This window comes from Nerophis ophidion, linkage group LG06, assembly GCF_033978795.1.
Source record: "Nerophis ophidion isolate RoL-2023_Sa linkage group LG06, RoL_Noph_v1.0, whole genome shotgun sequence".
Taxonomy (NCBI): Eukaryota; Metazoa; Chordata; class Actinopteri; order Syngnathiformes; family Syngnathidae; genus Nerophis; species Nerophis ophidion.
In genome coordinates, this window is record NC_084616.1 from 6,310,211 (window position 1) to 6,326,979 (window position 16,769).

The following is a 16,769-nucleotide window of genomic DNA, read 5'->3' on the forward strand; positions in this document are numbered from 1 at the left end:
TAAGTCACTAACATGTGGAAGTGGTATGGGACATATTGTGTACTTTATTGACGGTAAAGAACTAAGTCACTAACATGTGGAAGTGGTTTGGGACATATTGTGTACTTTATTGACGGTAAAGAACTAAGTCACTAACATGTGGAAGTGGTTTGGGACATATTGTGTACTTTATTGACGGTAAAGAACTAAGTCACTAACATGTGGAAGTGGTTTGGGACATATTGTGTACTTTATTGACGGTAAAGAACTAAGTCACTAACATGTGGAAGTGGTTTGGGACAGCTTGTGTACTTTATTGACGGTAAAGAACTAAGTCACTAACATGTGGAAGTGGTTTGGGACATATTGTGTACTTTATTGACGGTAAAGAACTAAGTCACTAACATGTGGACGTGGTTTGGGACAGCTTGTGTACTTTATTGACGGTAAAGAACTAAGTCACTAACATGTGGAAGTGGTTTGGGACATATTGTGTATTTGATTGACGGTAAAGAACTAAGTCACTAACATGTGGAAGTGGTTTGGGACATATTGTGTACTTTATTGACGGTAAAGAACTAAGTCACTAACATGTGGAAGTGGTTTGGGACATATTGTGTACTTTATTGACGGTAAAGAACTAAGTCACTAACATGTGGAGGTGGTTTGGGACATATTGTGTACTTTATTGACGGTAAAGAACTAAGTCACTAACATGTGGAAGTGGTTTGGGACATATTGTGTACTTTATTGACGGTAAAGAACTAAGTCACTAACATGTGGAAGTGGTTTGGGACATATTGTGTACTTTATTGACGGTAAAGAACTAAGTCACTAACATGTGGAAGTGGTTTGGGACATATTGTGTACTTTATTGACGGTAAAGAACTAAGTCACTAACATGTGGAAGTGGTTTGGGACAGCTTGTGTACTTTATTGACGGTAAAGAACTAAGTCACTATTATGTGGAAGTGGTTTGGGACAGCTTGTGTACTTTATTGACGGTAAAGAACTAAGTCACTAACATGTGGAAGTGGTTTGGGACATATTGTGTACTTTATTGACGGTAAAGAACTAAGTCACTAACATGTGGACGTGGTTTGGGACAGCTTGTGTACTTTATTGACGGTAAAGAACTAAGTCACTAACATGTGGAAGTGGTTTGGGACATATTGTGTATTTTATTGACGGTAAAGAACTAAGTCACTAACATGTGGAAGTGGTTTGGGACATATTGTGTACTTTATTGACGGTAAAGAACTAAGTCACTAACATGTGGAAGTGGTTTGGGACATATTGTGTACTTTATTGACGGTAAAGAACTAAGTCACTAACATGTGGAAGTGGTTTGGGACAGCTTGTGTACTTTATTGACGGTAAAGAACTAAGTCACTAACATGTGGAAGTGGTTTGGGACATATTGTGTACTTTATTGACGGTAAAGAACTAAGTCACTAACATGTGGAAGTGGTTTGGGACATATTGTGTACTTTATTGACGGTAAAGAACTAAGTCACTAACATGTGGAAGTGGTTTGGGACAGCTTGTGTACTTTATTGACTGAAAAGAACTCTACAACATGTGAAGTACAAACATTGACTACATTTGAAGCATGATATTTAACCATTGAATAATCCATGCATTCCTTAAGTCAATAAAAACATTTTTTGAAGTGGAGCTCAAGTAGAACCTGGTCCGGAACATGAGCAGCTTGTGACCTTGTACATTCAACAGAAGCTGCCTGGTGGGCGTCGTGCACTTCAATGTCCAACTTTGGGTTCCCGCTTCACCTCTAATAAGTGATAATACCCTTGCTTGAAATGTCTTTTCTTAAGAACTTGAAAGGGTGAGTCTGGCTGTTAGTCCAACCTGAGATCCAGGAACGATGCGGACCATTGGACCAGATCTTTAGGAATCACTTGGGAGTCCTTGTGCTTTCTCTGTGGTGTTCTCTGCGACTGTCTCAGATTTTGTGCTGACATTTCCAGCAAATGGTTGGTAGTATATGTTGGACAAGACAGAATCTCCAGGTGCAGACAAGGAAACAGTAGAGATTCATTGGGGTTTTGTTTTTTAAGGCTTGACCTAAAGTCTTCTGGACAATGGTGGATTTGAACTTCCAGTTCTGGAGGAAAGTCCTGCCTGAAATGTTAAAGACAAATTGAATTTGTTGATTTCACATAAGATCTCCTCTGCTCTGATCTACAAGAGTTGTTCTTCTATCTGATCACGGTTCTGTGTGTCGGCCACGGAATGGTGAAGGAACACAGACATGAGAATACCGATGTCAAAGATGTTTCTGCTATGGCGGAATGAGTTGCAGATAAAGACAATTGACAATTAGAATATTGATCACAGCAGACTTGCCACAGTGTGGACGTCTGCATCGACTTAGCTCTTCTTCTTCTTCTTTCAACATAAAACTAGTCCAGACTGAATCATCCGTACCTATGTCCTGTTTGGGTCACACCGTGGTCACGGAGAGTAGCGGGTTGAATATTTTCTTTCCGTCTGGAGACCGCGAGCCGTGAGCCAGCAGATCCTGGATGGTCATCCAGTTGTCCAGGATGCGTCGATTCCTCTTCTTGGTGCCCCTTTTCTGGCTCAGGAGGAGCATGCTGTTGTCCTTGTGTACATAAACAGATGGAGGCTCTTCAGCGCCACCCGGTGATGATGATGCATCCCTGCAGAGGAAAGGGGAAAGAGTTTTTGCATGACATTGTCACATCTTCTAACGGCTGTCGGTTTTAGCCGTGGCACCATTCACATTTTCCTGCATGTTATCTTGGCCAATCAAGAATTGTTTTCATTCGTTGGTTGGTAGCTTAATTAAAAGTACAAGATAGTATGACAGGAAATGTCCTACCTATCCCCCTTCAAGTAGTCCAGGCGGCTCTGCATCATGAACTCTCTCCTTCGTCTGTTCTCTCTGGCTCTCAGCAGCTGCTGCTTCCTCTCTTCTTTGCTCCAGTATCGCCCCTATTGGTGTGGAGACTGAGTCACTTGACAAGTATTAGGACACACCACCTATGCGTTGCCCTCGATGAGAACCACACAAGGGTTGTACATTCAAGACTTCACCGAAGCTGCCTACATAGAGACCACATATGCTTCTTGCTTTATGCAACTGTGAAGACGACTCCTGAGGAAGTCACAAGCCATGACTGGATCTCACAAATAACCCGTAAGAAGAAGACCTTAACTGTCACACACAATGTGAAATTGTATCTGGATCTGGGTCATAAGTACCAACTTGGTCATTGAAGCTTCCTTGCGTGTGATGCATCCTGCCCAAGGACACAACAGTAACAACCCCCCCCTTAAGTCCAACCCTTCCTCAACGTGGTAGGGGTGGTGGCAACATGGTAGTGTCAGAGCCATGTCGTCTGGAATTTCAGTTCCTCGTGAGGCAACCCATGGCGGACAGGTCTGGCACCCAGTGGTGTTAGGTCCGCAATCCGACTAACAGGGCTCTGATGAACACCCAGGAGACGTCAACCCTCAGGAAACAGCAGCTTCCTGTCGTCTTTCGGCATTTTTTCCAAGATGGCGCTGCTGTAGGCAGGAGCTCTGTGCTCTTGTGTCATCATTTTGTGTTTCCCTCTTGTTTTCATGTGTTATTATATTTTTTTGCATTTTGGTCCGGGACCCTTTGGGACTGTGTGACAAGGGGTGGCACTTTCGTGACCTCTGTGGTGCTTTTTTTGTGGACTTCTGGATCCGCCTCTCGGGAGCCTTTTGGCTATGGAGACCAGCTGCTGGGTCTCTGCTACACCAGTGTCTGTTTGGAGGGACTGGAGGAGATGCGGATGAGGGGGACAGGGCTGCGGAGCTGGCACTGAGCGCTGCGACGGAGAGGCTCCGCGGTGTCTTGACTGGGTGAGCAGGTGTCGGACACATCAGTCACCTTGGACGTATCCTCGCTCATCCATGCGGACTGGACATTGGCCGAGAGTGGAGTCGGCTGTCTTGGTTGCTTTGTTGGGTCTGCTCCTGTCTCTGGCCACGCTCCCTCCTCCCCAGCGGACGATGGCGTGGAACACCGCAGAGGCCGCCACAGTGGATATGTTTCTTTTACTTTTTATTCATAGCTGTATGTAGAAGTGTCTGGTTGTATCTGCTGCTTTAATGTCTTTAATGTCCTCTGTGTTCTTTGATGTTTGATGTTTCCCTCTTACACACATGTAAGAGGGATGTGTACTATGGCTATGAGTTGTTCTTTTCCCTTGGCCTCAGTCTGCACCCCCACTCCAGGGCCTAGGCTAAGACCAATTTTTTTTATTTTTTATTTTATTTTAATCTTCTATTTTTTTCTCCCATCCCCCCCCCTACCCCCCCTTGTTTACCTGTATGTCATCTTTTTTGTAAGGGGCGCTGGAAGCCGGCAGACCCGTCAGCGATCCTGTTCTGTCTCCCTGTAATGTTTGTCTGATCTTGAATGGGATTGTGCTGAAAATTGTAATTTTCCTGAAGGAACTCTCCTGACGGAATAAATAAAGTACTATCTAATCTAATCTAATTTGAAGTTGGCGCCTTTGCAAATGGACTGAGGATAACAAGGTCCCACATGTAACTACCATTCCATTACGTGTGATGGCCGCAACCCTTTCCCAACGTCATTTGCAACCAACTGCTGATCCTTGCTGCTCTCGGTGCCAGGTGTTGACCTGCACCCCGCGGGTCTTACGAATTGCTACAGCCTACGAGGAGAACTATAAGCAGGTAACCTTTGCGAGTCCCGTGCAGAGGTCCGAATCAACAACAACAGCAGACACTGGGTTGGCGGAGGCAGAACTCCAACATGGTAATCAGAGGGGCCATACAGGTTCAGCTCCTGTCACTCAATGCAAGATCAGGAGAGCAAGAACTCCATATCCACTCTTTGGTTCAGCAAGTCATGTCTCTCTGGCAGATTACCTGACTGTGAAGCATATTACGTCTCAGTGACTATGCTAGGTAATTGTATCAATACTACAAACATTTGGAAAGGTGCCTGGTTTGCCAAAAGAGCTTGACTGTCTCAACCTTCTGGAGATTCTGAAAAGCTGGGAGAAAGTGGGCAATCCATACTGCCGATAGTCATAGATGATCAGGACATCTTGGACCTTGTCATCCTACTAAATAGTTTCTTCATCAATGCCTGGCTGCTGTCTCCTAGGAATCTTTGCAATGTGCGACGTACACCAGAATGGGGACTTTGTTTCATATAATTGAATGTCTCACTCCCCAGGAACACCACCTTCACTCCTATTCAGATCCATGGATATGTCAGGACTGTAGTCCCACATCTGGTAGGTAAATCCGTGGATTAAAAGCGGTGCCCATAGTGTACCCACCACAGAAGAGGTTGAGGTACCTGCTTCATCTCACTGGCAGCGTCGTCATCAGTCGTCATGCCGCTACGTTCCTCCCTGATCTTCATGGCTCTGGCCTTGAGCAGGCGGTCTCTCACGGGCCGCTTGGCCACGTAACGAGTGCCGTCGCTGCGGATCTTAACCTGAACGTGAAAACAGAGAAAGCCGTCTGATCAGTAGAGATGGCCAGGGTATCTCAAGGATCGTTTTCAAATCTTACCTTCCATTCCATGCGCTGTGATGTAGACGTTGGCGACGAGTGCAGCAACCCGAGCGGTAACGCCAGTCCCAACCGTGAGGCTGCGTGCTGCTCCTCCAGACCACATGGGGCGCTGTTCACGCTGCGGGGACTGGCAGGTCCGCTGCTGCCTGTGCCCTCCCCTCTCTCCTCCCCCTCTCCTCGCCCCCTCTCTCTCAAGAGCCGATCCAGCGGCTCTACCAGGCCATCGGACGGCAGCGCGATGCAGCTCTGGTAGCGTTCTAAGGCTTTGACTCTACTTTGGTGGGACAAGAAGGGGCTGGACTTGCCACTGCCTCCTCCATGCCTGGTAGGAGTGGCATCTGCATGCCAAACGTCCATTCATGAGTCCGTTATGCAAGATAGGCAGGTTCATACATGTAAAGGAGGGTTATTACCAGTTCTGGAGCCCCGCCTTTCGTCAGCCACATCCCTCCTAGAAGATGGGTCCGCCTCTCTGGACAGAGATCTGTGTAGGAACAAACCAATTCTAGATGAGCTGTGATGGTTAAGGATTAAGACATTTCTTCGAGTGTGGAAATTGTTTGAACCTGAACTTGGAAGGCGTGGAAGGCATAGAGCGTGAGCTGTTCCCCTGGTCGTGACTCCGTCCAGAGCCAGGCGAGAGGGAGCACCCGAGATTGGAGTGACGCCTCTCACGGTCTCGACGACGGCTAGCGATGGGGAAGTTGAAAGGTGGAAGGTGACTGAGGGCTAGGAGCGTCGGCGGGGACGTTGGCGGTCCGCCTGCGTTGTGGTCTTCTTCCTGGACAGGCGGTATCTGCCCGCTGCTGACTAATGCAGTGCGGGCGCAGGTGCTGTCATTGGAACGTTCCGGGAGCTCGTTGATGGCTGACAACTCTCGGCTCTCATCGTCGATAAAAATACCTGCCCGTCAAATTGTGTGAATGAGCTTGAATTCATTCATAATAACCAGTCCGACACGTATGACAAGGACAAGTCACAGGTGGAACAAATCCTCAGTGCTGAACTCCTCAATATTTGCACCTGGCTCGCTGACAACAAGCTATCCATACACTTAGGTCAAACGGAATCCATCCTATTTGGGTCCCATATCAAACTTAAGAAGGTCAGTGACTTCACTATAAAAGTGGGTGACATTGTTATCACCAGGAAGGATGAGAACACCTACCAAGGTTCCATTCTAGAGGCTAATCTTTCCTGTGATAAAATGGCAACCAAGATGATCAAAAAGGTCAACCAAAGAACGAGATTCCTCTACAGAATCTTCTCTCTGGTCAACAAAAACACCTTGAGGATTCTAGGGGGAACTCTCATTCAACCCTTCTTCGATTACGCTTGCACCTCCTGGTACCCCAGCACCTCCAAAACCCACATATCTAGACTCCAAACATCCCAGAATAAGCTAATCCGGTTACTTTTAGACCTCCACCCCAGATCACACCTCAATCCAACCCACTTCTCCAAAGTGGGCTGGCTCAGGGTGGAGGACAGAGTAAAACAACTTGCACTGAGCCTAGTCTATAAAATCCGCTACACCTCCTTGATACCGAAGTACATGTCAAATTACTTCCTTAACGTAAATGACCGCCATAACCACAACACCAGGGGGAGCTCCACAAACCACGTTAAACCCAGATTTCGATCTAACAAAGGTCTTAACTCATTCTCTTTCTATGCCACATCAATGTGGAATGCACTCCCAACAGGTATAAAAGTAAGTGCATATCTCTATATTCCTATATTCTACATTCCCCTAAAGCTGACGAACACGCCGGATTGTAGTCAGCTGGTGGCGTGTCTTAATGAAATTAAACAATGGATGTCCGCTAACTTTTTGCAACTCAACGCCAAAAAAACGGAAATGCTGATTATCGGTCCTGCTAGACACCGAACTCTATTTAATAATACAACTCTAACATTTGACAACCAAACAATTAAAAAAGGCGACACGGTAAAGAATCTGGGTATTATCTTCGACCCAACTCTCTCCTTTGAGGCACACATTAAAAGCGTTACTAAAACGGCCTTCTTTCATCTCCGTAATATCGCTAAAATTCGCTCCATTCTGTCCACTAAAGATGCGTTTGTTACGTCTCGCCTCGACTACTGTAACGTATTATTTTCGGGTCTCCCCATGTCTAGCATTAAAAGATTACAGTTGGTACAAAATGCGGCTGCTAGACTTTTGACAAGAACAAGAAAGTTTGATCACATTACGCCTGTACTGTATATACCTTTATATACATATATACATACATATATACCTATACTGTATATACCTTTATATACATATATACATACATATATACCTATACTGTATATACCTTTATATACATATATACATACATATATACCTATACTGGCTCACCTGCACTGGCTTCCTGTGCACTTAAGATGTGACTTTAAGGTTTTACTACTTACGTATAAAATACTACACGGTCTAGCTCCATCCTATCTTGCCGATTGTATTGTACCATATGTCCCGGCAAGAAATCTGCGTTCAAAGGACTCCGGCTTGTTAGTGATTCCCAAAGCCCAAAAAAAGTCTGCGGGCTATAGAGCGTTTTCCGTTCGGGCTCCAGTACTCTGGAATGCCCTCCCGGTAACAGTTCGAGATGCTACCTCAGTAGAAGCATTTAAGTCTCACCTTAAAACTCATTTGTATACTCTAGCCTTTAAATAGACCTCCTTTTTAGACCAGTTGATCTGCCGTTTCTTTTCTTTTTCTTCTATGTCCCACTCTCCCTTGTGGAGGGGGTCCGGTCCGATCCGGTGGCCATGTACTGCTTGCCTGTGTATCGGCTGGGGACATCTCTGCGCTGCTGATCCGCCTCCGCTTGGGATGGTTCCCTGCTGGCTGCGCTGTGAACGGGACTCTCGCTGCTGTGTTGGATCCGCTTTGGACTGGACTCTCGCGACTGTGTTGGATCCATTGTGGATTGAACTTTCACAGTATCATGTTAGACCCGCTCGACATCCATTGCTTTCCTCCTCTTTAAGGTTCTCATAGTCATCATTGTCACCGATGTCCCACTGGGTGTGAGTTTTCCTTGCCCTTATGTGGGCCTACCGAGGATGTCGTGGTGGTTTGTGCAGCCCTTTGAGACACTAGTGATTTAGGGCTATATAAGTAAACATTGATTGATTGATTGATTGAAAACCGCTCTAAAACAACACCTCCAGGCAACTTCAACACTTTACTAATACCCTCCTCCATTCACATCCCATCTCCCCGGATTATAAACAACTCAAATGTACTTCTAATGTATATACTTGTTCTTATGCTATGTGAACTCACTATGTTCTCTGCTGGCTGTACATATCCTACTAAATAAGACCGACACTGTTTCAATGTCCACATTTCTCTGTTGATGCAATTGTTGATGACTGAAGTTCTGATATCAACCAAAGCTCCTCATCCCACCCCCCGGATTGTAAATAATGTCAATAATTCAATGTACATACTATGATGATTAACTTGTGTGATGACTGTATTATGTTGATAGTATATATTTGTACCATGAATTGATTAACGTGGACCCCGACTTAAACAAGTTGAAAAACTTATTGGGGTGTTACCATTTAGTGGTCAATTGTAGGGAATATGTACTGTACTGTGCAATCTACTAATAAAAGTATCAATCAATCAATCAATGAGGATGTTCGGGTTTTTGCATCATCAGTCAGTGAACACACTTACCTCCAGGAGGAATTTACTTGCTAGGTGAGGTTCACTACACCTTTGGTTTATTTCAGCTTGTACTATTATGTCAACTCTTGGTGTGGTGAGGTGTGTTTGTGAAGCAGGAGGGCAAAATGTAAAGAAGCCTCAGGCACAAAAGGTGAATGTCTTAGCAAAGCACAGGAAAGATGAAAAGCTAACAAGAAATCTACTCGGTAGCAGAAGTATGTACGAGGTAAACACTTGCCGGAAGCAAACAACAGTTCCACGCCGACTGGACAGTGAGACTGGCATTTCAAGGTGTTTGATTGGGATTGGCCGCAGGTGCGAGTACTAATCGGCCTTCTTTCATCTCCGTAATATCGCTAAAATTCGCTCCATTTTGTCCACTAAAGACGCCGAGATCATTATCCATGCGTTTGTTACGCCTCGTCTCGATTACTGTAACGTATTATTTTCGGGTCTCCCCATGTCTAGCATTAAAAGATTACAGTTGGTACAAAATGCGGCTGCTAGACTTTTGACAAGAACAAGAAAGTTTGATCACATTACGCCTGTACTGTATATACGTTTATATACATATATACATACATATATACCTATACTGTATATACCTTTATATACATATATACATACATATATACCTATACTGTATATACCTTTATATACATATATACATACATATATACCTATACTGTATATACCTTTATATACATATATACATACATATATACCTATACTGTATATACCTTTATATACATATATACATACATACATACCTATACTGGCTCACCTGCACTGGCTTCCTGTGCACTTAAGATGTGACTTTAAGGTTTTACTACTTACGTATAAAATACTACACGGTCTAGCTCCAGCCTATCTTGCCGATTGTATTGTACCATATGTCCCGGCACGAAATCTGCGTTCAAAAGACTCCGGCTTATTAGTGATTCCTAGAGCCCAAAAAAAGTCTGCGGGCTATAGAGCGTTTTCCGTTCGGGCTCCAGTACTCTGGAATGCCCTCCCGGTAACAGTTCAAGATGCTACCTCAGTAGAAGCATTTAAGTCTCACCTTAAAACTCATCTGTATACTTTAGCCTTTAAATAGACCTCCTTTTTAGACTAGTTGATCTGCCGCTTCTTTTCTTTCTCCTATGTCCCCCCCTCCCTTGTGGAGGGGGTCCGGTCCGATGACCATGGATGAAGTACTGGCTGTCCAGAGTCGAGACCCAGGATGGACCGCTCGCCTGTATCGGTTGGGGACATCTCTATGCTGCTGATCCGCCTCCACTTGAGATGGTTTCCTGTGGACGGGACTCTCGCTGCTGTCTTGGATCCGCTTGAACTGAACTCTCGCGGCTGTGTTGGAGCAACTATGGATTGAACTTTCACAGTATCATGTTAGACCCGCTCGACATCCATTGCTTTCGGTCCCCTAGAGGGGGGTTGCCCACATCTGAGGTCCTCTCCAAGGTTTCTCATAGTCAGCATTGTCACTGGCGTCCCACTGGATGTGAATTCTCCCTGCCCACTGGGTGTGAGTTTTCCTTGCCCTTTTGTGGGTTCTTCCGAGGATGTTGTAGCCGTAATGATTTGTGCAGTCCTTTGAGACATTTGTGATTTGGGGCTATATAAATAAACATTGATTGATTCATTGATAATCACCTAACAGAGGCAGGTGTGAGCAATCAGCGCTCCCAACAAACAAGGGAGGAACGAAGCGATGCCAACAGAAATAAGTGCCGAATACAGGTGCTGGTCATATTATTAGAATATCATGAAAAAGTTGATTTATTTCATTAAGAAAGTCAAACTTGTAGAATGTATACATTCATTCCAAACAGACTGATACATTTCAAGTGTTTTTTGCCAAAAAGGAAATGATTATAGCTGACAACCAATGAAAACCCTAAATTCAACATCTCAGAAAATGAGAATATGGTGAAAAGGTCAGATATTGAAGACACCTGGTGCCACACTCTAATTAGCTAACTAACTCAAAACACCTGGAAAAGCCTTTAAATGGTCTCTCGTTTTGATTCTGTATGACACACAATCCTGGGGAAGACTGCTGACTTGACAACTGTCCAAAAGATGACCATTGATACTTTAAAGAAGGAGGGCAAGACACAAAAGGTCATTGCCAAAGAGGTTGGATGTTCCCAGAGCTCTGTGTCCAAGCACATTAATAGAGAGGCCAAGGGAAGACAAAGATGTGGTAGAAAAAAGTGTACAAGCAAGAGGGATAAGAGGATTGTCAAACAGAACCGATTCAAAAATGTGGGGGAGATCCACAAAGAGTGGACTGCAGCTGGAGTCAGTGCTTGATGAACCGCCACGCACCGACGTATGCAAGATATGGGCTTCAGCTGTCGCATTCCTTGTGTAAAGCCACTCTTGAATAAGAGACAACGTCAAAAGCGTCTCGCCTGGGCTCAAGACAAAAAGGACTGGACTGCTGCTGAGTGGTCCAAAGTTATGTTTTTAGATGAAAGTCAATTTTGTATCTCCTTTGGAAATCAAGGTCCCAGAGTCTGGAGGAAGACAGGAGAGGCACAGAATCCACGTTGCCTGAAGTCCAGTGTCAGATTTCCACAATGGGTAATGGTCTGGGGTGCCATGTCATCTGCTGGTGTTGGTCCACCGTGTTTCCTGAGGTCTAGGGTCAATGCAGCAGTCTACCAGGAAGTTTTAGAACACTTTATGTTGCCAATTTTATGGAGGTGAAGATTTCATTTTCCAACATGACTTGGCACCTGCACACAGTGCCAAATCTACCAGTACCTGGTTTAAGGACCATGGTATCCCTGTTCTTGATTGGCCTGCAAACTCACCTGACCTTAACCCCATAGAAAAGCTATGGGGTATTGTGAAGCGGAAGATGCCAGATGCCAGACCCAACAATGCTGAAGATCTGAAGGCCACTATTAAAGCAAGCTGGGCTCTCATAACACCTGAGGGTGCAACAGACTGGTCGACTTTATGCCACGCCGTATTGCTGCAGCAATTCAGGCAAAAGGAGCTGCAACTAAGTATTGATCGCCGTACATGCTAACAGTTGGCCCACATTTCTAAAAAAAAAATTTTGGTACTAGTCGTAACCAATTTTCTGAGATACTGAATTTGGGATTTTCAGTAATTGTCAGTACTAATCATCAACATTTAAAGAAATAAACATTTCAAATATATCAATATGTGTGTAATGAATTGATATAATATGTAAGTTTCACCTTCTGAATATAATTACTGAAATAAATCAACTTTTTCATGATATTCTAATAATATGACCAGCACCTGTATAGGAGAGCAATAGCAAAACTAGAGTAACAAACGTGTCCGCATCACTCCAATTATGGCGTGATAAGCTTAACTTCATGAATTATTGTGGCCAGTAGGTGTCGCTAAAACATAATTGCCAGTGAAAAAGTTGCATCAAACATCCCTGAAGTCATCTGGTGTACAGCGAACATCAAGCAGCCTCCCCAACTAAAACTGGTACACATGAAGATCCCTCTTGGCTGTCGGTATTTGTCATGATCAAGTCGGAGTTGATTGAATATCATTCATGTTGCGAGCGTAACACTACATCATACAATTAGTTCGATTCATTGATGAAGACGCTGAGATCATTATCCATGCGTTTGTTACGCCTCGTCTCGATTACTGTAACGTATTATTTTCGGGTCTCCCCATGTCTAGCATTAAAAGATTACAGTTGGTACAAAATGCGGCTGCTAGACTTTTGACAAGAACAAGAAAGTTTGATCATATTACGCCTGTACTGTATATACCTTTATATACATATATACATACATATATACCTATACTGTATATACCTTTATATACATATATACATACATATATACCTATACTGTATATACCTTTATATACATATATACCTATACTGTATATACCTTTATATACATATATACATACATATATAACTATACTGGCTCACCAGCACTGGCTTCCTGTGCACTTAAGATGTGACTTTAAGGTTTTACTACTTACGTATAAAATACTACACGGTCTAGCTCCATCTTATCTTGCCGATTGTATTGTACCATATGTCCCGGCAAGAAATCTGCCTTCAAAGGACTCCGGCTTATTAGTGATTCCCAAAGCCCAAAAAAAGTCTGCGGGCTATAGAGCGTTTTCATTTCGGGCTCCAGTACTCTGGAATGCCCTCCCGGTAAAAGTTCGAGATGCCACCTCAGTAGAAGCATTTAAGTCTCACCTTAAAACTCATTTGTATACTCTAGCCTTTAAATACACTCCCTTTTTCAACCAGTTGATCTGCCGTTTCTTTTCTTTTTCTCCTATGTCTCACTCTCCCTTGTGGAAGGGGTCCGGTCCGATCCGGTGGCCATGTACTGCTTGCCTATGTATCGGCTGGGGACATCCCGCCTCCGCTTGGGATGGTTTCCTGCTGGCTCCGCTGTGAACGGGACTCTCGCTGCTGTGTTGGATCCGCTTTGGACTGGACTCTCACGACTGTGTTGGATCCATTATGGATTGAACTTTCACAGTATCATGTTAGACCCGCTCGACATCCATTGCTTTCCTCCTCTCCAAGGTTCTCATAGTCATCATTGTCACCGACGTCCCACTGGGTGTGAGTTTTCCTTGCCCTTATGTGGGCCTACCGAGGATGTCGGGCTATATAAGTAAACATTGATTGATTGATTGATGAAGGTACATTTTCTTGTGGTAAAAATGCCCTTACCATGAATTGATGAAGGTGGAGCCCGACTTAAAAAAGTTGAAAAACTTATCGGGGTGTTAGCATTTAGTGGTCAATTGTAGGGAATATGTACTGTACTTTGCAATCTACTAATACAAGTTTCCATCAAAGTCAATATTATGGAAGTCCAGTACATGTAGTTTGACTACATGGTCACTAGATGGCAGCAACATTGTCCTTGTCTGCTTGTTCCTAAGACACACATCATGGTTTGGGCGTGGGCGAGATTGAAGAACTGCGACTTGCTTTTTGTTATGAAGTGGCTTATAGCAGAAAATATATTTTCCGGCTTATTAGTGATTCCTAGAGCTCAAAAAAAGTCTGCGGGCTATAGAGCGTTTTCCGTTCGGGCTCCAGTACTCTGGAATGCCCTCCCGGTAACAGTTCGAGATGCTACCTCAGTAGAAGCATTTAAGTCTCACCTTAAAACTCATCTGTATACTCTAGCCTTTAAATAGACCTCCTTTTTAGACCAGTTGATCTGCCGCTTCTTTTCTTTCTCCTATGTCCCCCCCCTCCCTTGTGGAGGGGGTCCGGTCCGATGACCATGGATGAAGTACTGGCTGTCCAGAGTCGAGACCCAGGATGGACCGATCGTCGGGACCCAGGATGGACCGCTCGCCTGTGTATCGGTTGGGGACATCTCTACGCTGCTGATCCGCCTCCGCTTGAGATGGTTTCCTGTGGACGGGACTCTCGCTGCTGTCTTGGAGCCACTGTGGATTGAACTTTCACAGTATCATGTTAGACCCGCTCGACATCCATTGCTTTCGGTCCCCTAGAGGGGGGGGGGGGTTGCCCACATCTGAGGTCCTCTCCAAGGTTTCTCATAGTCAGCATTGTCACTGGCGTCCCACTGGATGTGAATTCTCCCTGCCCACTAGGTGTGAGTTTTCCTTGCCCTTTTGTGGGTTCTTCCGAGGATGTTGTAGTCGTAATGATTTGTGCAGTCCTTTGAGACATTTGTGATTTGGGGCTATATAAATAAACATTGATTGATTGATTGATATTTGGTTCGTCCTCAAAGTTTGATGGAATTTTTGGACAAACGCTGTTATGAGTGTGGTTGTCGTGGTTACCTGCGGTCTCCTCCATCATCCAGGCTTTCAGGCAGCGCTCTCGGAGCTGCTGCATCTTCTGAGCGCGCAGGATGTTGCGACACTTGAACTCCAGGTGACGCAGCTCCTCCTCCACCAGCGCCATCTGGTGCTCGCTCACGCTCACTTCTCCGTCTTTCCCCTCCTCAAGACCTGACTCTTTGACCTGGGACCCGTACTCGTACTGGTACCTGATCTCAAGCAGCCCCTGGTACCGCCGGCACTCGTCCTCCGTCAGGCCGGGCACGGTCATGGTGTTTCCAGGACTCCTGTGCGGCCGGGGCTGAGGGGGTCAGAGGTTGAGGATTACTATTGGGGCACCGAGAGGAAGTCACGGCCGAGATGTACCTTGTGGTGGGCTGGCTCTGTCCAGTCCGGTCCAGTGAGAAAGTCGGAGCAGAGCTGCAGGAAAGGAGGGGTCGTGTCTCCTCGGCCATTACCAGGACTGGGGCCGAACCCGGGACTGGGTCTTGGACTTAGTCTGTGCCAGGAAACCAAAAAAAGTGAGGTTGTTCAGGCGAATAAATTAGGGGTGGGCAAATTAATGCGTTAATTACGCGTTAACTCATCAATCTATTAACGCCGACAATTATTTTATCGCAAATTTGCGTATGTTGTTTACATGCTTTTATTTTGTTAACGCCTTTTCTTAACAAGATGGCGTGGAGGGGCTCTTGGTAAAGATGCAACATTTGGCAAAAATACCGGACAATTCTGCAAATTTCATGGCTGGCTTACAGCGTGGTCACTCCGGGATCACTTACGACCGCCAGACAATTCTGGATGTGGATGGATCGGGCCGTTTTGGACTGAATGAGGCGTGCTTGCTAGACCGGCTAGCTAGCATGGGAATACTTTGCCGTCTACATCCAGCGGCCTGTGAAGCAGCGGAGTATATGTGTTGTCTGTCTATTTATGAATAATGCAGACCAGGAGTGTTGGCTGAGTTCTTAACGTTTGCTTTCAGAGCGTGCATATCACAACATACAAGATGCCGTCATGGCGACACAACCTATACATGCTCGTCACTCCTGTTGCATGCTGGGTAGGGTAGTTCTTTTTTTCCCTGGCTCATAACATCACAATATAGTACCATGTATATGATGCCTTCAGTTTATCAAAGCACCAAGCAAACAATCGGAAAATTCCCATCATATCAATTCCTAGATATGGTCATAATTATTTTAAGTGCACTACGCAGAATAAACACAACATTATTAATATTGCTACTACGGATAATTTGATCAAGAATTCCCTAAAACAGCCCACTACCTATAATATAGGTTTTTTAAACATAAGACCCTGATAAAAAAAAAAAATGTTTCTGCTGTTACCTCAGAAATTGCCTGTTCAGATGTTATGATTGTGGCTCAGAGATTTGTATGTAGATTATATTTATTTTCCATAACAAACAGAATAACTTAAATACCCTGGCAGTGGCAATAAGCTTAAATGTTTGTATTTACATTTTTTGGGGTTGATTTTCATCAAATATGCTATTTAACTGCTACTGTTTAACAAGGACTGATTTAAATTGTGTTTGCACAACAAATGTTTTGGCGCTTTTGTTTCATGTGGGAGAATATTCCAATAAAGGTGCACTACACACTACTTTTGAATTCATTTTTTGCGTATACAATGCAGTTAATCGCGATTAATCGGAGAAATAGCGCGATTAACTTCGATTAAA

At 44.5% G+C, this 16,769-nt stretch overlaps 1 protein-coding gene across 3 annotated transcripts in view; it reads right to left on the reverse strand.

Moving 5' to 3' along the window:
• Nucleotides 1-1,517: 1,517 nt before the first annotated feature.
• LOC133554103 (PDZ domain-containing protein 4-like) overlaps nucleotides 1,518-16,769 on the reverse strand; it is a 30,781-nt gene continuing 15,529 nt past the window's right edge. For 2 of the 3 annotated variants that reach the window (XM_061902507.1, XM_061902509.1), the window contains exons 7-14: nucleotides 15,428-15,560; nucleotides 15,062-15,362; nucleotides 6,123-6,459; nucleotides 5,970-6,040; nucleotides 5,554-5,894; nucleotides 5,336-5,476; nucleotides 2,846-2,958; nucleotides 1,518-2,663 (exon numbers count right to left, since the gene is read on the reverse strand). In XM_061902507.1, the coding sequence (XP_061758491.1) occupies nucleotides 2,444-2,663; nucleotides 2,846-2,958; nucleotides 5,336-5,476; nucleotides 5,554-5,894; nucleotides 5,970-6,040; nucleotides 6,123-6,459; nucleotides 15,062-15,362; nucleotides 15,428-15,560 (1,657 nt within the window). In that variant the 3' untranslated portion in view covers nucleotides 1,518-2,443. The remainder of the gene's footprint in view (nucleotides 2,664-2,845; nucleotides 2,959-5,335; nucleotides 5,477-5,553; nucleotides 5,895-5,969; nucleotides 6,041-6,122; nucleotides 6,460-15,061; nucleotides 15,363-15,427; nucleotides 15,561-16,769) is intronic. The other variant, XM_061902508.1, reaches the window with a different exon arrangement.